Genomic DNA, 24,909 nt, shown 5'->3' on the forward strand with positions numbered 1-24,909 from the left:
GCCATGAGTAGACATCTTAAGCTTTTAAAAGGCAGAAATTAGTAGAAATATAATGAACTTGAATTAATGTTTCTTTGGACTTGTGTTAATGGAAGTAGCTGCAGCCTGAGAGACCGATGTTCAAAATCACCACATTGTCAATTGTGAGGTCTTTTTTTTTTTTTTTTTTACTGTCTGTAGACCAAAAGTACAAAAAGAAGAGAAGCTTACAAAAGATATTTGGTGAAAGCAGGTGGTCCGGATGAATAATGTTTCTTTCATTAACATATTTCCCTTATTAACTGTATAATTAATTGTACATAGCCAAGGGAAGCTATGGAAATTGCATTTTGAGATGTATCAAAGCCGCCTTATGCTTCAGACTTCCATGCAATTTACCATTAATGAATCCAGAGATGGGAGCCTCCAGTCTATAATTATTACTTACTATTTGAATGACAAGCAAAGAATTTTATCAGCAGAGTTTTAAATGAAAGGGGATTAGCTGCTAATGTTGAAATTGTTCATCTTATGAAAATAATTTTGAAGAAAATGTTTTAGTGGAAAGAGAGGTTTGAGGAAAGCATTTGCCATTAAAATAGCCATTTTCTGATACTCTGTATGAATCTGTCCACGTTTGACAGCAGGGTGCAAATACTTTTGAAAGTGAATGAATATTTTATAAGCTGCAGAGCTGCTCATGCATCCCAGGAATAGATTATGCAATATTCCCAAATATCCCAATGAAGGTGAGAGCGTTGGTAAGCTAGGCAGAGAAAAAGGCGAGGCAGAAAAAATGAAATACATGAGAATATTCTGCAAGAAATTAAAATTTGTTTCACAGCATAGAAGTCTGTCCTTCCCTCTGCTGAGTGCTCGTTTAAGATAGTAAATATGGTGGAGAAAACTGAAAAATGAAGCGCTGAGACCCATTCTTCCCAACGGCTTTCACTGTTGAAGCCGGCACGGCTCAGTGTCTCTCGGAGTGACCCCCGCGTCCACCAGGGGGTCTGGCCTTGGTGCTGAGGCTGCATCGGAGGCCCCTTCTCCAGGTGGGGCTTGGTGGGTGGGTGCACCCGCCTCGTTCATCAAGTGTTACTAACCACCTAGGCTGTGCTGGGCTCCACGCCAGGCACTGGGGTGGTGAGGAGCACAGCGATCGGCCTGGAAACGCATCTTTCACTTCTCTGCGCTGGCTCGTCCCGCTGGATCGATAGCCGGGTTATGGCATCACCTGGCTGGAGCCTGGTGTCCTGCGAACGGGAGGGCAGCCGTGCTGGGGGTTCCCGAAGCGTGGAAAGGTTGGTCTGGGGCTGGGGCGTGGCTTCTAGGGCCTGTGGCAACCCCCACGAGTGTTCTGGGGGTGGTCCTGGAGCTCCACGGGCTGGGCCCAGGCTCTGGGTGGTTCCCTGGGAGCCCTGGACCCCTTCCCGTGTGGGGCCCAGAAATGGCCAGCCAGCAAGGACAGCTGGTGCAGGTGCGTGCTCTGGTCCTTTCTTAGAAGTTCTCATTTTCTCAAAGCCTGGGATCATCCTGGTTTCACTCAAGTGTATTCGAGAGCACTGGGCCTGTTGGCTACTCCAGGGTGCAAATCTCTTAGAGGACGTGTCCGTGTCGTCTGAGAACCAGTCCGCAATCAGCATGGGGACTGAACTCCTGGGCCCACGTGACCTGAAGAACTGATCAGTGTTTCTGTGCCGCCAGGAGCATTTGCTCCCTGGGACGGTGACCGGTTACCACGTGCTTCCTCAGGGCTGTTCTTGTGTTTGGAGATGCACGCATGCTCACACACCCTTGTCTGTATTTCAGGAGTTGCCTTATTTGTCTAAGTATATCAACATATCCCATGGACAGAGGAGCCTGGCAGGCCACAGTTCCTAGGATCGCACAGAGCTGGACCTGACTGAAGCAACTTACACAGCTCAGCACATCCAAGGATATCAAGTTGGTTTAGTTGTCAGACTGATTTTATGTATTAAGTTTGGGTTAAGTATTGACTGTTTCCTGTTGGCCAAACTGATCTTCAATGAGACATTGTATGCAGTCGCTCAGTCATGTCCAACTCTTTGCGACCCCGTGGACTGTAGCCCACCAGGCTCCTCCATCTATGGGATTTTTCAGGCAAGAATACTGGAGTGGGCTGCCATTTCCTTCTCCAGAGGATCTTCCCAACCCAGGGACTGAACCCAGGTCTCCCGCATTGCAGGCAGACGCTTTACCGTCTGAGCCACCAGGGAAGCCCTGAGATAAAGTTAGTGTCATCAAATATCTGAAGATGTTGTCTGGGTAGCGAAGCATGGAGGCTGTTAGAAGCATCAGCATCGTTGGGCATTCAGATTTCTACCCAGGCCTTTACTTCCAGTGGATCAGACGAAGCTTCGGTTCTGAGACCAGACCTGTCCTCACCGGTCGTGTCGGGTCAGACTGCGACTCTGCCTCCTCCCCGGTCGAGTGAGGCGTCAGGGTTTGCAGGCATTTGGGAGGGTGAGGAGGCGCGGGCAGGAGGATGAGATGCGCAGAATCTGCACGCGCTCGCCCACAGCCTCTGCCGCTTCTGTTCGGGGCCCCTGGCAGCCCTGCCTCCACTGTCGCCCCTAGCCCAGCCCCAAGCCCCTCTCGGGACGCCTGGCTGGTGTCCTCGGTCCTGCCCGGGGCTGGCACAGAACGGGGCATCTTTGTCATCCTGTGCCTCTGCCCTCACCGCTCTCGAGCAAGCCTCATCTCCCGCTCCCCACCCGCATCTTTCAAGCTCCCAGCCCTGGCCCCTGGTGCCCCCTCCTGGGCCCCACCACCCCGGCCTCCTCTCTGGTTCTGGAACCGCGGGGCCCATTCCCGCCCAGAGCGTTCTCCCTCCAGTGACACCCCGCCGTCCCCTGCAGCCTCACCTCCCCATCTTTCAGGAGGGGCCTGCCTTCCTGGGCTCCTCACCCCCCAGTCGCCTGTTTTAGTCCCCTCAGCCCCTGCCATTGTCTGAAACTATCTTCTAAATAGTGCTGACCGACTGTGTGTGGTCTTTCTCCAACTAAAACCCCAGCACGCTGAGGACAGAGTCTTTGACCTGCTGGGTCCCCGGAACATACAACACCCCAGCTCCTACGATGCTTTTAATAAAGCGGGTTGAATGAACAGATAAATGGCTGAATCTACCAACACATGAACAAGGTTCTGAAATAACACTGCAGTTCTCAGCTTCCTCGTCCACAATTAGAGATAGAATCCATGTTTCACTCATAATGCCAGGAAAAGCTCTTTTTGCCTTCAGTTTAGATTTAAATAGCTGTACATTTATGGAAATATGGTATAATTCTGTTAATTATTTTCCACTGCTTACAAGAAGTCACCTTTGAATTTTGCCTATGTTCATATAACCTTAATTGTTAAGATGTTAAATAAGATAATAAGGTTCATACAATTGTTCATTTAAACTTCTTTGAGCTTCTTGAACATGTCAGCCCTGAAAGGCAGGTGAAGTTACTGCTGCTGTTACCATTACCCATGGTTCTCGCTCAGCCTCCTGCAAAAGACCTTTGTCACTCTCTCCTACGCACACACCCAAAATTACATGGCACTAAAGTGCCCAGCGTGAAACAAACCCAGTTGTGTAAAGAGACTTTCTCCTGTTTAGTAAGAAGAGGTGGTGAGGACAAAATATTTATTTTTTAAAGTTTACTGATTAGAACGTTTCTGGAACAGAGTGTGTCCCTTATTAACATTTTCCACCAGAGTTTCGGTTTAAGTCTTCATAAAATTGTGATTTTCCTTTTCCATAAATCTGTAAAGCAAGGTGAGCGCAGGTCACAGCAGGTTTGATGGGCACATCGGTTAGTGTGGAAGGGTCTCTGAGGGCATCTCCCACCCACTCAGCCCTCCGTGGGGACGACCCAGCTGTGAAGCTGGAGACTTCCTGAGCTTGACCCTGCAGAATTCAGGAAATTCCTGTTATCAGTAAGTGAAAGTGAAGGTCGCTCAGTCATGTCCCACTCTTTGCGACACCATGGGCTATAAAGTCCATGGAATTCTCCAGGCCAGAATACTGGAGTGGGTAGCCTATCCCTTCTCCAAGGGATCTTCCGAACCCAGAGGTCTAAACCAGGTCTCCCACACTACAGGCGGATTCTTTACCAGCTGAGCCCCAAGGGAAGCCCGCTATTAGTAAAGAAAGTGAAAAGTGAAGGCCGCTCAGTCGTGTCCAACTCTTTGCAACCCCATGGACTATACAGTCCATGGAATTCTCCAGACCAGAATGCTGGAGTGGGTAGCCTATCCCTTCACCAGGGGATCTTCCTGACCCAGGAATCGAACCAGGGTGTCCTGCGTTGCAGGCGGATTCTTTACTAGCTGAGCTACGAGGGAATCCTATGTTATCAGTAAGCCTCCCTGCAATTAAGGACCCTTCTAGAGTTAGAATACCAAAACTCAGAATTATAATGAAAATATATTAAGTGAAGCTTCCGATCAGTCAAGCTCTGCAAAATCGAGACTGAACTAGCTCGTGGGCTCTCAACGCCCTGCTTTCCAAGCAGTCGCCATTTCCTTCTCTCCCAAAAGCACAGCCTTCTCAGCGCCACGTAGGGGCAAAGAACTCATCCTGGGGAGGCTATCCCAGCAGTACTTTGAAAAAGCACGTGGTTTTCTTCAAAGCTTTTGTTTCTTTGTTTTCTTGGTTCTTCGATGTAGTTTATTTTTTCAAGTACAGAAAGAACTTTAGACCAAACCGATAACCCAGGGCTCACAGCCCCCAGCCCAGCCCAGCATCTTCCTTTTCTCCTTTGCTGCCTCTCTGTCCTGTCTCTGCCTATATGAGCGTCAGTTGGGGACTTCCTCTTAAAGGTTTTGCATTTGGAACCATGTGAACTTCTCAGCACTGTTTTAACAATTTGACATCCCTACCATCGCACAGTCAGGTTGGTCACCACATCAGAACGGGGAGCTCGATTCTAAGTCTCACTGAGACAGCCTGAGAACAGCTTTCAGGGTCACTGGGCCTGCCAAGATTCCATTCCATCTTCAAAACAGCTCGGCCTGAGAAACAGAGCTTTCAGGGAAGGACTGGGGGGAAATGGCCTTGATTCACACGTGTTGGTGAGGCCACCTCTGCTGCGCATGCTCGATGCTTTTGCTGGTCAGTGTCAGGCTTTCGTCCTCTTCCCAGCTCACCAGGATAAGGGAGGCGCACTGCCCGCTGCGAGCTCCTGTGCGAACGTCCCCTCCTTAAAAACGGGTTTCCCCGGCGGCGATACTGAAAGTGTAACAGAAAGAGGAAAGGCCGCGGGAACGGGCTTTCATTCCTCCTTCCTAATTCCTCTCTCCGATGGGGCTCCCTCAGGCTTTGCACACGCAGCCCAGGGGCTGGATTCCAAGTCATGCGGGCTTTTCCCGAGTGAGCCCCCGCGGCCGGCCCAGGGCCGCGCGCTGAGCCGCCTGGTCTGGGTCCCTGCGTGTTCCCTTTCTCTAGTGTGATGCGTGTGTAGCTGCGCTGCACTCTAAGTTCCTGGGTTAAAGGAGATAAACAGCGCGTGTGTGGCTGTCCAGCGAGACCCTTCGTCCCTCGGCAGGTGAGACTGGGCGGGTGGGGCAGGGGTGAGAACTTGCTGGGAGGAGCGTGCCGGCCGTGTCCGGAGGTCCCAGGGTGGTTATTGTCCCTGGAGTCAGATGGCACTTTGAATACGCTTGATTGTATGGTTTGTGATTCCCATTTCAAGCAAATCTTTCCTAAGCTAAGAAACAGCAGAACTACCCTCTGCTCGCCTAACCATATCTGCCCTCCCTTGAGTTTGAACAGACTACTTTGAATTTCTAATTCCAAATGTCTTAGCCTGCCTGACGCATAATATCAACAAATACCACTTAAATTATGCCAGATGTGGCAACCTATGACAGACAGAACACCCTCCTGATCCAGCAGGTTACTGTGCCCGCATCTGTGTGCGTGTGGGCTGAGCCCGGACAGCTGACCCCACCTCGTTTCTCCTTTCATCTTTTTTGCTCATAACGTAAATGTCTTACTTTTGGAATTTAGACATTCAGCATACACGTCTTCCTTTGATGCGTTAACAAAGACAGGTGACCATGTTTATTTTTAAGGGAGAAAGGTCATCATCTCCCCAAATGGCAGCAGAAGCAGCTCCCTCCTTGCTGTTAAAAGCCTGCGTCTGACTCCATCTGATCTTAAAGCTCCAACCTTTAATGGTCTGATTGCTGTCGTGGGCACCCACACCAGCTGCCCAGGTGGCCCTGTGGTAAAGAGCCCACCTGCCAGAGCAGGGGATGTGGGCTCAATCCCTGGGTCGGGAAGACCCCGTGGAGAAGGGCATGGCTACCCACTCCAGTGTCCTTGCCTGGAGAATCCTGTGGACAGAGGAGCCTGGTGGGCTCCGGTCCAGGGGGTCACAGAGTTGGGCGTGACTGCACGCATGCACGCAGAGCAGGATAGGCACCTGTGTAGAGCAGAGAATAGAGACAAAGCTTTCCGAGCAATGACTGGATCTCCCAAAACCCAGCCTCCCTCATGACACCCTCCTCTGGCAGAAGCTTGTTTCCAGCAGTGTCACTGTGAAATGGACTTTCACTGGGACAGCCTCCACTGGTTTCGTGTCTGAAGATCCGCAGAGCCACAGGAGTCTCCAGAGATGTGTGCAGACATGGTTTTGCGCTGACATGAGTGGTTTCCGTGTGTACTGATCATTGTGACATGAAGTCAGCAGGACCTTAGAGTTTGCTAGGTTTTAGCAATGGTCCGCCCTCCTTATGAGTTCTAGTTTTTTGTGTTAAAAGCTTACTTTCATCATTATCTTTAGTAAGTCCTCTTGCCCCTCTCAGGATGTTGCCCTCCCGTTGTTGGTGGTACAAGCATGCGGGCTCAGTCGCTCAGTCGTGTCTGACTCTTTGCGACCCCATGGACTGTCACCCGCCAGGCTCCTCTGTCCATGGGATTCTCCAGGCAAGAATCCTGGAGTGGGGTGCCACTCCCTTCTCCAGGGGATCTTCCCGACCCAGGGGTCGAACCCGTGTCTCCTGCAACCTCTGCATTGGCAAATGGACTCCTCACCACCGGACCACCTGGGAAGCCCCACTGGTGGTGGTAAGAAATGCCTAAGGGACATCATTTCTGTGGCTTTTACCAGAACTAAAACCGCACTGTTCACCCAGGCTCTCGTGACCACTCCATGTCGGTTTGGTCCAGCACTTTGGCAGCCGGGATCTGCCAGGATCCCAGCTCTGTGGGCTGGATTCAGACCAACTTGCACAGGTCTCCAGACCCATCCTCCCAGTGTTCACAGGTGGGCAGCAACACTCCTGCAGCACGGAGGACGGCCTGGGGGCCAGGGAGCCGAGAGCCCTCGGCTCTCCTTGGAGCAGTCACAGTCCAAAGCCCTTGGGGCCACAGATGCTGGCTTGTTCTGTTGCTGTTCAGTTGCTAAGTCATGCCCAACCACGCCAGGCTTCCCTGTCCTTCACTCTCCCAGAGCCTGCTCAAACTCATGTCCATCAAGTCAGTGATGCCATCCAACCATCTCATCCTCTGTGGTCCCCTTCTCCTCCTGCCCTCAAACTTTCCCAGCATCAGGGTCTTTTCCAAGAGTTGGCTCTTTGCGTCAGATGGCCAAAGCATTGCAGCTTCAGCATCAGTACTTCCAGTGGGTATTCTGTTTCATGAGGAAAGTGCTGGCTTGCTGCTGTTTGAGAAGACAAATTGAGCTAGGCGTGTTGTGGTGAAGTAGATGATCTTAGCAACTGGGATTCTTTCCTTGTGACCCTGGAGACTGACCCTTGATATCAACGCTGGTAAAACAGTGCTGGTGAAACAGTCCAGATCCTGACATGATCTGAGGTGCCAGGTCACAGTCCCACATGGCATCACCAGCTCTTTCCGCCCAGAAATCGGCAGCTCAGCTTCAGGTCTCTAAACTGGCATTTCCAGTGGCGCCTCAAGACTGGCTCATGACACCTCCATCTGAAGCCAGTGATAAGAAGCACGCAGTGGGGAGGAGCTCGAGGGTCCACCCTGACCCATGCTGTGAGGAGGCAGTGGGTTTGGTAGAAGGACCACCCTCCCTGGTGAATTGGAAGCAGCACTGAAACCATGATGAGTGTGCTTGGGGATGCCGCTTCTCGTCTCCTTAATAGTGTCAGGAGGGCTGACCACAGCCAAGGTGGCTTCGTAAAAGCAACTCCACTGTGATCCCCCCTCCTGTGCTCAGGCGGCAGTTGGCAGCTGCTGTCCGTGGAGACTTAACATACTGTATTTCATTAGGTAATGATAGTGTTCCCAGAACACTGTGGTCACGGAATATGGAAGAGACGTTAAGATACTCTCTAATGAGAAACACCATCTTTTCCGTTTGTATACAGTTTATAGTCGCAAAGTATAATTCATATATTAACTCGGCCAAGCCCCAGAACTACCTTAGAAATATGTACTAGAATTCCCATTTTTGCGTAGCAGTATATTAAGGGTAAGTAAAATTAGATGGTTTGCCCAAAAAGTCTCTGTGTGGGGACCAAACCGTTTTGTTTATTACATCATTAAGAAGTTTTTTGAAATCAAGCTCACTGCCTTCTCTGTTTTATAAAAGTTGCCTTCCTATTGGAAAACTCCCTTAGGCATTCACAAAGGCTCTGAGAGTGATGGTAAAATTAACTTCCCAAAGATACAAAAGTGTGCCTGTGATTATTTTTTTAATATGTGCCTATGGTTATTAACAAAACTCTTTTATACTCCAAAGTATCCCAGACGCTCCATATTCTTAGGAATCACTTTCTTGACCAGAAGGTGTTGACAATTTGATCAGAAAACCATGCAAAAAATACTGGGGTGATATTAACAAACTGTGGACATACGTCTCCACGTTATAATGCAGTAACTTTTGTCCCAAAGGTTCGAGATTCTGTGTGAATTGATTCTATTAAGTGTGGAAGCCAGCTGGTTTTTCCAACATCTGGAGAGCATTTCCTGAAAAGTTGTTTCGTGGCACATGGTCCTCGTGGCCCAGAAACTGTTGGTCGTTTTCCTATCCAAACAGTCTAATTCTGTGGGCCAGAAAAGGGCATGTGAGCTCGGGAACTGGAAGGTTAAAGTCAGAAATACGAGGAAGATTAAAGAGGAACACCTTAGATTGAGTCAGTATCTCATGAACTAGGTCCTGTGAAAGCTGTCCTCATGGTAACGTCATGTGGTCAAGGCTCAAGAGGTCAGTGTCAGCCAGGTTGACTGCAGATGTAGAAAACCCATATTCTGAAAGCTCAAGACTTTTTTCCATGAATGGTTTGATCTGGAGATTATCTTCTATGCAAGTGCTTCAAACCTAGGCTCTTAGAAAGTACCACAATTCGAGAAGATTTTAGAAACCTTTGCACTCAGGAGTTACCTGAACTCAACCCAAGTGAAGTTCCCCTGATGGACCCAGGCTTTTGGGAACACAATTCCCGTAAGCCCAGAGCCGGCCAGAACCCACGTCCAGGGGAGCGTACTGAGCAACTCTTCAGGATTAAAGACTTGCTTCCAAAGGACCCTCACGAACTGCGGTAGCTGTCTTAACTATCTAAGCTCTTCAAGTTGAGCCAACGGGTGCTGAGCCCTGACTCTGCACTTGACTGGAGTCTTCCAAGTGGTGGGGGGTCTCCCTCACTTGGCCAGCCCCACTCCAGGGCTGGTGACCCATGCTCTGCTCTGTGTACCCAGAGCTTCCTCTGTGCGGGTGATGGTGTTGGTGTAGGACAGGTCCCTATGCCCCAGGAGCTCACCACCCGTGGGGAAGACAGGTTCCTTACACTGGGACCGCGCACAGCACCTCCCTAACGAGGCTGCTCACCCAGAGCACGAGGTCCACAGAAGTGACCCACAGGGACACCACAGACCCAGATGCTGAAGGGGGTTAAGATCAAACAGTGGGGGAGACTGGGAGAAGACCTTTCTGAACTCTGGCCATGCCTCCAAACCTGTGAGACCTTGAGACTGTCACAGGAACATTCGACATGAACTGTATGGATGTTCCTTGGGTAACTCAGAAAGGAAGAAGGCAGCAGGAAATATTTAATGAAACATCCCAAAGTCCTTATGGTACTTTGGGGGGGCTGTTCTTCCAAGTTTTAGATTTGATGGCAAAAATTTTGGATTGCCAGTTATCAACATACAACTGAAGTAATACAAATTACTTCAATCTGTGGTGCTGGAGAAGACTCTTGAGAGTCCACCAGTCCTTGGATTGGTGCAGAGAGATCAAACCAGTCCATCCTAAAGGAAAGCAACCCTGCATATTCATTGGAAGGACTGATGCTGAAGCTGAAGCTCCAATACTCTAGCCACCTGATGCGAAGAGCCGACTCACTGGAAAAGACCCTGATGCTGGAAAGATTGAGGGCAGGAGAAGGGGACGACAGAGGATGAGACGGTTAGATAGTATCACTGACTCAATGGACACGAATGAGCAAACTCTGGGAGATGGTGATGCACAGGGAAGCCTGGCGTGCTGCAGTCCACGGGGTTGCAGAGCTGGACGTGACTTAGCAACTGGGAAACAACACACAGGCTCCCAGATCACGTCAGTCATTCAGCAAACACTGGCTCTGTGCTAAGTGCACGCAGCACGGGCCGCAGCCTGGAACAGGTGCTCTCACGAGAGGATGGAGGGCCTGGCACCCGCAAAGCAGAACAGGATTCGCGTCGCAGACGCAGGTTTTACAGCAGTGAGTATCCGATGTGGGGAGTGGGTGGTGGGAAAGGAAGGTCGGGGCAGGGACGAGCCTGAAGGAGGAGGTGGCGTCTGCACTGACCTGGACGTCTGGGTGGATTCACGGCAGAATCGGCGTGAAGTGTGGAGAGTGACGGTGACGGGGGACGAGTTCACGCGGGCAAGTGTTCTTGCTGGGCCGGCATGGCAGGTTGGTGGCATGAAGTCTGGACAGAGCACAGGCTGTCGGGGCACCAGGGGCGGCGTTTGGAGCAGGTGGTATTGTGACCACAGTCCCGCCTGTGGAGGAACCGGACGGGGCCTGAGGGAGGAAGCTGAGGAGGCGGCAGGATGGTGCGGCTGGAAGACCCCCGTCTCAGCATCGTTTCAACTCAAGTGAGAAAACCCTGTAGTACTGATGTTGTCCAAGGCCTAGGCAGCAGCTGTCAGGACAGAAAAACAATAGCAACAGCAAAAGGCAGCCCACGCGTGTGCCAAGGACGGTGGCAGCCACCACAGCCCATGGCTTCGCTCGGGGCGGGGGGCTGTCAGCGGCTTCTGCCTTCACGCTGCTTCCCTTCAGTTTCTGTCCTTTCCTGCATGTGCTGTTTATGGAATAACAAGGTACCATTTCTCTTAAACCAAGCCCTCCTGCCATACCCACTGTGCCCCCACACACACACATGCACACACACACATACACACGTACACGCACGCACACACGTGTACCCACACGTACACGCGCGCACACGTACACACGCACACACACTCGTTAAATGAAAGCATTTTAACTGTCAGCTTTTAGAACACCTGCAGTCTGGGGGAGGAGCACACGGAGTGTGTAAATTTCATGCTCACTCACCTAGTTATTCCAGGAGCCGACTTTGTCTGGGGAGGACCCCTCCACCTGTTCTCACATCTTGAAAAGAAGGGGCCTCATGGTATTGAGTCATGGTGGCAGGTTTTGTTTTTGTGTAAAACTCATTCTTCTACGACCAAAGCCTCGCTTCCCCACAGAACGTGGAACCCACTCCCATGTCTCGGAAGCAAAGCATCGAATCCACAACCGTAGGGAGCCAAGGCTCCTCAGACGTGGATGGGATTACATCCGTTTATTCCGGTGAACAACGCTCTGTAAAGATACTAACAGAGACGCTCAGAACAGGTCCGCTGAGATGGCCAGAGCAGGGCGAGCACGGGTGACTGCGGCAGTGCACGCCGAGAGGAGGAACACTCTGCCTCGGTGTTTGCTCTTCTTTTCCTCGTTTTTCCTTCTGGCTGCGCTCGGGCTCTCCCAGCTGCTTCCTGCAGGATGGCCGCCTCACTGGGGCCCCTCACCGCGGTCACTTCCGTGGCAGAGCGTGGGCTCTGGGGCGCACCGGTGCAGTAGTTGCAGTTCGCAGGCTCGAGCATGAGGCCCCTTTTGCAGACAACATTTGAGATCGGATTAAACCTTCCGAGGCTCATCAGTTTAGAGTCCATCATGCTTTATTGAAAGAAGCTCATTTGGGGCTTCCCCGATCGCTCAAGCAGTGAAGAACCTGCCTGCAATGCAGGAGAGCCTGGTTGGACCCCTGGGTCAGGAAGATCCCCTGGAGAAGGAAAGGGCAACCCACTCCACTGTTGTCGCCTGGGGAATCCCATGGACAGAGGAGCCTGGTGGGCTCCATACAGTCCAGGGGGTCACAAAAAGTTGGGCACAACCTTGAGCTACTGTGACAGGAGAGAACCAACAACTCCCCACATGGCTTACTTCTAGAAAACAGCGGTTCTCAGAAAAAAGCTCATTCTTCCTTGATGGGCTTCGTGAACAGCATTTTCCAAAGAAAAGTGAGGATCCCGAATCATTTTGCCAGAAACCGTTTTCCGCCCATGAGTAAGACTGTACATTAACCAGTCTTGGGAAAAGTAACCCCAGAAGCACGGAGACTGTGCACTTACCCAGAACTCCCCCTCCTTCCAGGGACCTCCGCACACACCATAATTTAGGCAAGGTAATAAGCTGGTCAGTATTTACACCTTTAAGTACTGTGTTGTGGAAAAATGTCACCTTTTTTAGAGTAACTTTGGTACAAAAAATATGTATGTGATGTTCCATGATGATTGTCCCCAAAGAAAGCAGCGTGTGGTGTATGTTTTCTGGACTGTGCCCTAAAGTTGCTTCTTTAAAGATGTTTCATTTTGCTGTGTGGTCATATGTGAAAACCCAGAAGCAAGACGTCGGAAGATGAGACTGTTTCCTTTGGGCCCAATCAGACCACCTGGGCCAGTCCTTTGAAATTCTTTTCCTGAAACCCAAGGGCCGTGTCGGGGGGTGGGCTTAGAACTGCCGTGACGCTTTTCCTCACGAGGGCGAGCTACTGAGGTTCACGGTCTGTCCCTGAAGAGGGTTCACGGTCACAGTCCTTGGTCATCTGCACGAAAGGCCATCCGCTGGTCCCCTAAGCGGCTGTAGCAGGGGATCGAGGGACGTGTGATAATAGCCCAGGGCCTCGTCACTGGCCCTCCCGGAGCTACAGCCCAGGGGCACCTCGGCTGGGCCAGGCAACCCAGAGCGTGAGCCCTCCCCTGGAGCAGCGCCCTCGGGCGCCCGGCCTCCACGCGCTGGCTCAGCGCACACTCACTGATACACACACCAATCAGACCAACATGGGCAGAGTAAGTGTTTGTTAAGTGAGTGATACAAAGCAGTGCAGGTCAGCTATACTCCGCACTTTACTGAGATCTCAGCCCGACCGTCTGGTGGGCTTCCTTCCTTTTCAGGTGCCCGTCTGTCCCCTGGGGTGGGTGCCAATGAGGCGGGGCAGCCAAGGACAGTGGTGGTCACTGGAGTGGTGGTTGCTGGACTGAGCAGACGAAGGGGCCGACAGAGGGATCAGGGTGGGCGAGGAAGAGGTGTAAATCTTGGCCGGACATTGGAGTGCCTGACCAGGGACCTGGCTCCGTGTGTGCATGTGTGCACGTGTGTGTGTGCACATGTGTGTGCACACGTGTGTGTGTTTCATTTTGCTGTGTGGACATATTTGAAAATCCACAAGCAAGACTTGGAAGATGAGACTATTTCCTTTGGGCCCAATCAAACCACCTGGGTCAGTCCTTTGAAATTCTTTTCCTTAAAACTGTGGTCATCTCTGGACTAAACAGATCAATAAGGAGAGTGAACAAGACCAGCTCTGGAGTCTGTGGAGGGAATGTTCCGGAGGCCTGTTTGCCCGTCCACCTCTCCTGTGTCCCTGCCCAGAGGCAGGTGCCTGGAAAAATTAAGATCAGAGCAGATGAGGGTCAGATATTTGGTTTGTGTTTGGGGTTTTGTTTTTTAACACTAACGGCCACGTAACACTGCGCCCATCAGAGCAAACTGCATCCCCCTGGTGGGTTCAGAGAAGCCAGCCTGTTATAAGGAAAACAACTTCTGTGCAGAAGTGGGAGCGAGGTCAGCAGCCCCAGCGAGGGCTTGGCGCAGGCTCCCTGCCCTGCAACGCGGGACACATGCCCCGCCCCCCAGGTCTGCTGTCTGCTTCGTGCTCGGCCCCCTTCCCCGCCGCGCTGCCAGCCCGCCCCGCCCCCTCCGCGCAGGTGGCGCGTGGGCTCCGCCTGGGGCCGCCCCCGGGCCCACGCCCCCGCGGGCAGCCCTGACGCTCGCTCTCTGTTCCAGGCCTACATGGAGGACCACCTGAAGAACAAGAACCGCCTGGAGAAGGAGTGGGAGGCGCTGTGTGCCTACCAGGCCGAGCCCAACAGCTCGCTCGTGGCCCAGAGGGAAGAGAACCTGCCGAAGAACCGCTGCCCCGCGGTGCTCACCTGTACGTACCGCCCGGCTCCGGGGGCGGGGGGCGGGCCCGGCGGTGCTCACCTGTACGAGCCTCCGGCTCTGGGGGGTGGCGGGGATCCAAGGTCTCCTCCAGGGCTCATCGGGCTACAGAGCCCTCCTTCCTCCTGCCTACCCGCTCTGCCGACAAACGGTCCTTTCACTTTTTTTTTTGGCGTAGAGTTGATTTAATGTTGCGTTAGTTTCAGGTGTACAGCAAAGTGACTCAGTGACACACACACCCATGTCCTTTTTCAGATTCTTTTCACTGAGGTTATTACCGAATATTGAGTATAGTTCCCCGAGCTGCGCAGTAGAAGCTTGTGTATCTGCTTTATATATAGAAGTGAGTGTGTGTTGACCCCAAACTCCGGTCACCCCTTCCCTGCCTCCCCTTTGGGAGCCACCCATCAGTTTGTTTTCTGCGTCTCTGTGTCCTTTCCTGTTTTGTAAGTTCGTTTGTGTTGTATTTTGGATTCCATGCCCGGCGCCCTGCGAGCCCCACTCAGTCCTGGAGGTGCGGTGGTGGGGGTGGGCACAGGTAGATGCCAGCGAGCTCAGGCTTTGCTGCTGCTGTCACTCTGGACTCGGGCTCGGTTCCAAGCGCCTGGAGCCTCGTCCTGCCCTGTCCTGGGGGTCACACCGTCCCCCTTGGACTCTCTGGGCTGTGGGGACAGTGAGGCAGTCTTGCAGGCCGGGCAGGCTGTGCGAGGAGCAGACGGGTGTCCCCAGCATCGCTGGGCACCTGCTGCCTTGCAGGAGTCGCTGCCAAGAGAGGGAACACGGGGAGATGCCAGCCCTCCGTCTCCCTGACGTTGTGTGAGCCGACAGGCGACTGCAGGGGCAGAGGCCCCCGGGGGCGTGAAGGGCTGTGCGGGCTGAATGCGCGTCTCCTACCCGGCTGTTCCTGCCTTCCGCCGCTATCTGGAGATGCTCCAGCCTCCCATGTTCCAGCAGGTTCCAGGCTGGGGTTGGGGGGGGGGGTGGTCTGCAATTAATACACACCCCCTGTGGGGGCGGGAGTCTGACGTGTGTTGTGAGCAAAGTGTCTGACGTAAGCGCCAGCTTCACGTGATGAGTGACTTGCGTGCGTGGAGTGAGTTTGCGGTGGAGGGCAGGAGGGATTCTGGCAGACTTCAGACGTGACAGCATGTACTTTGTGGGCTGAGGTGTCTGAGGGCTCAGCAAAGCCACTCAGGTCTCAGGGAAGACCAGAGCCCTCTCGGGGACACAGCCTCCACCCTGCACTGGGAGCCAGGGGGCCAGGCGGTGCCACCCAAGGGCAGGAGCCCACCCCTGCTGCCCGCCTGCCCAGGGGCGCAGTGGCCGACACGCCGGCTCGTGGGCAACGGCAGCAACGCACTCCCTGCTCACAGGACAGGGAGCGCCAAGACGCGCCTGTGTGGCTGTGGACCCAAGCCCGGGGATGGCACACTGCTATGAAAATCTTAACACGCTTCTAGGTGTAAGGTTTTCCTAACAGTTTAGTTGGTGTTCAGACCAGTGCTGTGATGTCTGAAGGGCTTTTCCCGAAAGAGCTCCAAAAATAGGGGCCATTGCAATTTGTGGTTTATATTTAGAAGGAAAGCAAATAACAAACAGATATTGAAGTACCTGCTGTGCGCCAAGAAATATCAATATATCAGTAACCTCAGATATGCAGATGACACCACCCTTATGGCAGAAAGCGAAGAACTAAAGAGTCTCTTGATGAAAGTGAAAGAGGAGAGTGAAAAAGTTGGCCTAAAGCTCCGCATTCATGGTATCAGGCTAACATCATGCCGGATCATCTGGCATGATCCAGCTAAGATCATGGCATCTGGTCCCATCACTTCATGGCAAATAGATGGGGCAACAGTGGAAACAGTGTCAGACTTTATCTTCTTGGGCTCCAAAATCACTGCAGATGGTGACTGCAGCCATGAAATTAAAAGATGCTTGCTCCTTGGAAGAGAAGTTATGACCAAGCTAGACAGCATATTAAAAAGCAGAGACATTACTCCGGGAGTTGGTGATGGACAGGGAGGCCTGGAGTGCTGAAGTGTGTGGGGTCACAAAGAGTCAGACACGACTGAGCGACGGAACTGAACTGAGCACTGAGGACTGCTGGCCTACACGGCGACGTCCGGCCAACCACGCTCGGCCCTTGTCCTCGGGGAGGATCTGGGTGGGGGATTCCACGGCACCCCAGATGAGTAGCCGTCGGGGGCAGACGGTCAGCCTGTGTGGAAGCCTCTGGTTTCCTTGGTTGTCGAGGCCACCCGATAAACACTCAAGTTCAAAGGCTCTTCCTCAAGCGCCCTCCTGCAGCGCCAACCAGATCGCTACACGTTCCGGGCCACACGCCCTGCAGCCGGTGGGTCCACAGGCCGGGGCCTCAGGGACGCAGGACAGCCTGTCTTCAGCCTCCAGTGGGGGCGGGGGACCAGCCCCGAGGGGACCAGGGCCCTGGGAGCCCTTGGACCGGAGCCTTGAGCCTGCTGCCCGCTAGTGGGCTGGAGCCAGGGCTCCACAAGGAAGTGCTTTCTCGGCCAGACTCCGGCGCGGAGGCGCGAGCCAGAAGCCGCCGTTCCTGACCGTGTGGCCATCACAGAGCCTGGCCTCAGAGACAGGCGGGCGGACGGAGCCTCCCTGGACATTTGGGTCTCATCCTGCACACGCATCCCCGGCTCGGTCCTCCACACTCCCGCCTTCTCAGCTTTCAGAAGGAGAGCCGGTGGTCAGGTCTCAGCCTGCACCCTCCCCGAGCAGGACCCTAGGGCGATGGCGTGCATTAAATTCCTGGTGGTCTTACCAGGCCAGGGAGAACGGCGCTTCCTGAGACCTGCTTCATGTTGTCCGACTGCTCCTTCCGCACGTGCAGCGATGTCCGTGGCACAGCAGAGCGTGTAGACAGGGCGGGCCTCCATGCACCCTGACCCCTGAAGCTGACGTTTACACCACGTGGCTGTCAGGGTGCTCATCACACCGCCGTGTGTCAGACACGCTCCCCCAGCAACCACGTCCGCCCTCCACCCAAGAGACAAGAGTGCTGCTGGGCTTCCATCACACTCCCTGATGGGCACGGCCGGGGCACCCACCTGGACCCCCCTAGGGCAGCGTGCAGGCTCCGCCCCTCCACCCCATCCACGTCTCGGTCCAGCTGAGGCTGGGACACCCGCTGCGTCCCCATCAGCAGGTTGGTGGGAAGTTCAAAGTGGCTGGACCAGCAACTTTCCCGTCCCTGACAGCCCTGAGGTTCTAGCTGCAAACAAATTGTCTTTCAAAGAAGAATGCAGATTTACAAGATGTTGGCTGGTGCTGTGCTGGGTCCTGTTATATAGCTCAGGAGTTTAAAGAATTTAAAATGCTTTAAAATGCTTTTTTTTTGCATTTTTAAAAGAATTATGCAATATTCCCTCCCATTCCTGCTCTTTACAAGCTGAGGACAGGAATATGATGCTGTGGTGGTGTGCCGTCTTAAAGTTTGTGATTCGAGAGAGAGACACGGAGGTACGGGGGTACCTAGCTATGAAACCAGAGAGAAGGTCAAGTCAAGGACGCAGACATGCAGGATGGACAGAAGGTCCTTGAAGCCGTGTCTCGAGGTGCGGCCTTTAGAGTGTAGCTGCTAACGCACTCACAGCCGTGTCCATGGCCTTACCTGGCAGACAGGGTGGGGGAGGGCCTGAGCAACTCCCGCCCAGCTCTTTTTGGGAGCCGAATCACCCGCGGCACCAGCTTCAGCTTCAGCCGCATGTGACGAAAAAGACAGTGGCCGGCTGAGCATTTCGCATGCCATCCCCGAGCTCCCGGGCCTGCCCCCAACCCTTCCCGGGCCTGCCGCTCACCCCACCCGGCCTCCCCCACCTGACAGATGAAGGGGCTGGGATTCGAGTCTGTCTGTGTGCCCTGCGATGATGAACACTCTGCGTGTTTCTGTGGATTCATCTGAGACTCTCATGTCAGGAAAGTGAGCAAAGACTTCACACTTCCACGGACTGAACGTCTAAAATACACCCACAGCTGCCATCCTTGACAAAGCACCACTCCCCTCAAAACACACAGAAAATTTCTTTCCAAGCAAACCTTGGGTTGACGCTTCTCCCCACTCTGAGCAGGATCTCCGCAGTGAACATCCTGGTGGGGTCACGTCTGAGTGACCAGCTTTGCCTGTAGTGATCAGTCGTGGGAAATTCTGAATCTGACAGCGAGCCGGATTTCTTCTCGTGTGAGGAGGCTGCCCGGGAAAGTGGCGCGTCCATAGAAATTGCTGACCCGCTGTCTTTTCCTCACCCCGCGTTTTATGGCCTCAGAACGAGCTGAGTGACTGCCTCCAGACGGGGGAGGCCGTGGATACATTGGTGCCGAAAAGGAAATCCCGCGGCAGCACGTGTGCGGGCTGCTTCTTCCTTCACAGAGGTTGGGTTGCCTGGGACTGAACAGTTCCTAAGGGAAGCAGAGAAGAGGCGAAGGCCGTGTTCCAGACGCTCCCAGGCCTCCTCGTGGGGCTGAGCCCTGCAGGGCCAGAGCCTCTGGAGTGGGGCCTGGGGCTGAGGGCACAACACCCCGGAGTCCCCCAGAGCAGAGGGGCTGCTTGGCGGGCTGGGGGCCGCGCCGGCCATCTGCAAGTTCAGCCACCCGCGTCCAGCTTCTGCTTCCTGTTCCCTCCCTTCCTGGAAGCTGGACCACTGGACACGTGAGACGTCCGACCTCCTGTGGCCTGGTGTCTGCCCGTCTCACCTCTCACAGCCGAGGCTGCACAGAGTCTCAGCTTTGGGGGGACTCGGGGGCTCGGAGAGACCCGGGACCTCGGGGGTGGGGGCCAGGCCTGGGCCCTATCCTGGACGCCTGCTGGTTCCCACCCCCTGAGCAGCCGATCACAACCTTCGGAGGGCCACGCCGGGCTGTGTCTCCTCCGCCAACACGTTCCCAGTGTCCGTTCATCGTGCAGTGGGCTCCTCACGGGGCCCAGCCCCCATCCGTCCATCCTGACGCGGCACTGAACTCTACACTCACTTCCGATAAACGCACCCTGTTCAGAGCCTAGGGGAGTTTGACACCCGCTCATCACGTGCCGCGTTGTCCGCGCAGTTTATAAGCGTGTTTCAGATGACTTTGAGTCACTGATGAGATCGTATTCAAGGAGATGAATGCAGAGCGCTGCCTCCCAAGGCATGGACCCGGAAGGACCATGCCCATGGCTGCTCCCCGCCTGACCCCGGCCCACCTGCTGCCACCCTGCAGCCCTGACACACCCACACAGCAGAAAGGCCACGTGTGCAACGTCCCCTTTACACTGCCACCCAGGAACCGGGAGCCAGAGGCGAGCCAGGGCATCGGGGGTGACAGGGTCATCCCCTGTCCTCCTGACCCCGGGGGGCTCCTGGCCACCTAGTCCCGCGGGTGCTTTGCAAAGAAAGCCGGCTTGGCATCATCTCCCCCACACTTTTTATTGCAAAAGTTTTCAGATTCTCAGGTTGAAGTCATAATTTGGTGATCGCCTGCATCCCCACGGGCCGGACTCCACATGGCTGCCGCTCAGTATTGTGCCTTTCTTGTGTGATCTGTCTGCTTTACTTCATTGTTGGCTGAACTGTTTTAAAGTGGGTTTTGTGTGTCTAAATGGTTTAGCCTGTGTCTCCTAAAAGTAAAGACCTTCTCCTCCATAACTATGACCCCGTCGTTATAGCTGACAGCAGTGGTTACCTGCAGGTGGTGACGCAGCCGTGAAATTGAAAGACGCTTGCTCCTTGGAAGGAAAGTGATGACCAACCTAGACGGCATATTGAAAAGCAGAGGCATTACTTAGCCAACAAAGGTCCGTCTAGTCAAGGCTATGGTTTTTCCAGTGGTCATGTATGGATGTGAGAGTTGGACTATGAAGAAAGCTGAGCACCGAAGAATTGATGCTTTTGAACTGTGGTGTTGGAGAAGACTCTTGAGAGTCCCTTGGACTGCAAGGAGATCCAACCAGTCCATCCTAATGGAGATCAGTCCTGGGTGTTCATTGGAAGGACTGATGTTGAAGCTGAAACTCCAGTACATTGGCCACCTGATACAAAGAACTAACTCCTTGGAGAAAGACCCTGATGCTAGGAAAGATTGAAGGCAGGAGAAGGGGATGACAGAGGATGAGATGGCTGGATGGCATCACCGACTCGATGGATGTGAGTTTGAGTGAACTCTGGGAGTTGGTGATGGACAGGGAGGCCTGATGTGCTGCAGTCCATGGGGTCGCCGAGAGTTGGACACGACTGAGCGACTGAACTGAACTGAGTGGCTACCTGCTTAGACTTCCAGGAGGTCAGCGTTTAGCAGGAGGGTCAGACTGCCAGCTGTACTCCCGTTTCTGACCCTCCTCCCCTCCCCTCCCTCCTCCTCCTTGCCCCCTCTTCTCACTGCTCACTTCGGTTAGACTTCTTAGCAGACTGAGGCGTCGGGAGCCATCAGGTTGACTGCGGTCTCCGTCAGCCTTGGCGCTGATCTCGGCCCTGGGTGAGGGGCGCACCACCCACACGGCCCCGGGCCTGTGACAGGCAACAAACACCCTGGATCGCAGAGTCACTTTGCTCTTGAGAGGGAGCCAGAGTCTGACGGGTCCCACTTGGTCCCCATACCCGTGCAGCAGCAGACGAGCAGCCCCAGGACCCACGTCCTGCCCCTGTGACCCATGCGGGTGCCACCTTCGCGACAAAGTGAAGGGGGAGTTGTGGATGAGCCTGAGGTTTGCTCATCAGCTGACCTTGACTTAGGGAGAGGGGCCTGGGTTTTCCAGACAGGCCCAGGGTCATCACCAGGGTCCTTGGCGTGGAGAAGGGAAGCCAGGCTGCTTGGGGTAACGTGGTGAAGAGGAATGGTCCTGGCCAGGATCCTGGGTGCAGCCGGAGGCTGGAACCCGGAGAACTACCTTGATTCAGACTCACCCCAGGCTTCTGGGCGGAAGGACAGTCAAGCATAAATGGGCGGCGTTGAAGCGCTAGGTCTGCGGACACGGGTTCCGCTGGTCCTGCCCCCTCGCTTAGCTGGGCTCTGCCCCACACCCTGCCCTCTGCGGCAGCTCACCCAGAGCATCGCAAACACGTTCCTGTGTGAAAAGCCACACTGTCAGTATGGCCAGCTGCCTTTCTGGTGGAAATGAAGACACAGAGAAGCGCAGTCGTCTCACTACTTACGCCCATGTTGGTGGACCCCCTGGTCTGAAACCACAAGTAACTGGACTGTTTGTTTAGGCTTCGGCATCTGCTGGGATCGGGAAGATCCCCTGAGAAGGAAATGCAACCCACTCCAGCGTTCTTGCCTGGAGAATCCCATGGACAGAGGAGCCTGGAGGGCTACAGTCCGCGGGGTCACAGAGTCAGACAACTGAGCGACTCGCACACCAGGACAGATTATCTGCTGCAGCAGCTCCAAGCGCTGGCGGCCTCGGGGGCTTCTGGGCCACGTCCCCCCATGCCCAATCTCCAAGTCTCGACCTAAGCCGCGGCCCTGTGCTCCCCCAGCTGTGCTGGGCCCTGGCCCGCGCCCCTCCCGAGGGCTCTCCACCCTCCTGTGCTGTCCCATCCTGCGCTGCACACAGAGGCCCGGGACCCCGAGGCGGGCTTCCGTGCGGGGCAGGGGTGCGGGCTTGTGGGCGGCCGCCCCCAACCCGTCACAGGTGCAGTGGAGTCACACGCACTGCTCCACCTCATGTCCCTGTGACTCCGTCCCCAGACCCCCGCGGGTCCCCTGCCCCGGCCCCCTTCCACCATGTCAGCCTCGGTCTAAGTGTCCTCCGGGCCCCTCTCCCCACCTGCCGTCGCAGGTGTGTCTCTGTTAGGGTGACTGAGTTCCTGCCAGACTTGCTCCCCTTCCTTCCCCAGGCATCCTCGTTGGCAAGGCCTGGGGGCAGGGGGTTTCATCTTGTTCTCAGACCCGGTCCCAAAGACTCAGGCTGCACATCCGCCCTGGTCCCTGTTGGTGCTGAGACTGTGAGCTACAGGTGACACCGGTGTGACCCTCCGTCGACCCTCAATCAGCCCAGAGGAGGCCGCTTGCTTCCTGATGACAGCCTGTGCTCAGCAGGCCGGGGTTGCCCCGGCTCGTGTAAGCGTGGCTGAGCTGCCCCCTACCCAGGCCCTCGGAGGCCACGCCCCTCGCTGTCTGTCCGCAGCCTCCGCTCCGCCCGGGGCGGGGTGCCTCGCTCGGAGAAGCGGGTGGCCGGGGCGTGCCGACGGCCAGTCTCTGGGTGGACGGTGCGAGGGCGCGGCTTCGCGCGCTCGGTGTCTGTGCTCCTGTTTCTGCAGAGCTGCTCTTGGATGTGTGCCACACGACTGCTGCAGCAAGCATGCACACCGCGCTCCCCACCACCCTGCGACCCCTGGTGTCTGCACTGCAGCCGCCGAGGGCTGGGCCGGGGCCTCCCGCGGTCCCGGGGCCTCTGGGCAGAGCTCCCCTCTCTTTCTTCCAGGCTCATGAGGGCCCACCTCGTGCCTGTTCCCTGCTTTCCTCATAGAAAACTCACTTTTTTAGGCGGGTAGGAAAGTCCTGCTCTTGGTCATTGAAGGTATGGGGCCTGGAAGAGCTGAGATGCGGGAGCAGGGCACACAGGTCGGTGCGTCCTAAGGGAGCTGGGCTCGACACCGGCCAGCCCCGGGGCAGGCACGCCCGGGCCGCAGAGCTGTGTCCTCACGGGCTGGAGGCCGGGCCCAGGACGAGGCCGGCCCTTCAGGGCTCTGAGAGGCGTCCGTCCCAGGCCGTCTCCTCAGCCTTCACGTCTGCATGCCCCCTTCCGTCTGCCCGGGTCTGAGTCCGAAGCTCCCCACTTCTCTCCAGGCCCTAAACACGTGGGGTGAGGCCCACCCGTGCCTGTGAGCTCGCTGTGCCCAACCCCTCTGCACAGACCCAGCTCTGCGTCAAGGCCAAAGCCCAAGGTCCTGGGGGGCACACTTCAACCTTTGACCCCAGGAGCCCCGGGACAGCCTGGGCCACAACCTGAAGCCTGTGGGGTCCGTTCCTGCCCGGCACCCAGGCCGAGCCCCGAGAGGCCTTCCCCTCGTAGAGGCTGAGTGCAAGGTCTGTGCGTGGTTAGAACAGGGAGTCCCGCTGTGCTCCAGCCCCTGTGACCCACCTTCAGGGCCACTCACCTGCCGAGCTGGGCGGCCATCCTGCAGGAAGCCCCCGCGATGCTTGCGGTTTGCTCACCCACTGGGAGACCCACGAAGTTCAGGAGGGAGCTGGTGACCACTGGGTCATTCCCGAGCACGGCCCGACGTGGGGTCTCTGGAGGACTCACAGCCCTCCGGACAGAGCTGGCCCATCTCAGACGCCCCTGCCACGCCTTCCAAGTGGAGAAACTGCTGTCAGCCAGCATGATGGTCCCACCTCAGGCTTAACAGCAAATCGAGAAGCTCAAGGGCCCTGAGGCAACACTGGCAGACCATCCGGGGGCAGAAGCTCCCTCGGCTGGAGCCGCTGTCAACCAGCGGGTTCTACAGACGCCCAGCCCGCGCTGCCGGCAGCAGCACCGATGAGTCACGTCCTCCAGGGAGGTGAAGCCTGTTGACTCGCCCACGGATCAGCACACTCGGCAATGTGAGTGATGTGACCGGGGAGCCCAGGAAAGCCCCATCCTGAGGGCCCGTGTGGGAGATCACAATGGAGGCGGCCTCTGCACGGTCCGGAGCTGGGTTCCGGCAGTGCTGGGAGGGTCTACGCCGTGGCCCAGGCTGGAAGGAAGCCTGGACGGCGACACTCAGCGACCTCCAGAGTCTGCCGCTTCGAGGCTCCTCTGCCCTCGCCGTGGCCAAGCAGTTCTAGAACGTGTTCCTCGCTGGCATTTGTGAAAACCATCCTGAGGTTGCTGACGACTCGTCGCAGCCACGCAGCGAGCGTTGCCAGCCCAGCCAACCCTCCATCAGTCAGGCGTGCGTCCGTCTGTCATCTCGACCTCATTTCTAAGTCCCTTCTGTCTGCCAGGCCTCACGTGGCACCTGACAGAAGCTGTTCACACAACGGCCCTGTGAGTCAGACTTCATCGTCCAACTTCGGATGATAACTCTGACACTTTAAGATGCTGAACCATTTACTCAGCCATCACGTGGCTAGCAGGAGGCAGGGCTGGGTTGAGCCCTTAGCTCTGTGGCCTTTGCCACGCCAGTTACTTGATCTTTTGGAGCCTTAATTTCTTCATCGTAAAATGGGAAAATGGTCCCTGCTCTGTCTGGCACAGTGTTCCAGGAAGAAGGAGGTGATGAGCTTGAAACGCTAGGACAGGTAGTGGATAGAACATGAGAGGAATTCAAGACATCATTTTTAAACATGGGAATAACACCAGTAATTCTTCAGGGGTTCAGAAAAGGGACGCTCACAGAGGGCTAGTTCATCAAGCTTCTTCTTGAGAGGAGTTCTCCTTCCCTTCTTGGCTGAAGTTTCCACTGCGGGTCTCGTGAGAGGAGAATGGCCCAGTGGTGGAGCCAGGTGCAGTGGGGAGAT

General features: G+C 55.1%; 1 protein-coding gene across 1 annotated transcript in view; it reads left to right on the plus strand.

Annotated features, from left to right (window-relative positions):
* The window catches only part of PTPRN2 (protein tyrosine phosphatase, receptor type N2), a 546,252-nt gene that overhangs the window by 471,703 nt on the left and 49,640 nt on the right, over positions 1-24,909 (plus strand). The window contains exon 19 of the mRNA XM_018047462.1: positions 14,305-14,452. Coding sequence (XP_017902951.1) covers positions 14,305-14,452 — 148 coding nt within the window. The remainder of the gene's footprint in view (positions 1-14,304; positions 14,453-24,909) is intronic.

Source organism: Capra hircus, chromosome 4 (genome assembly GCF_001704415.2).
Source record: "Capra hircus breed San Clemente chromosome 4, ASM170441v1, whole genome shotgun sequence".
NCBI lineage: Eukaryota > Metazoa > Chordata > Mammalia > Artiodactyla > Bovidae > Capra > Capra hircus.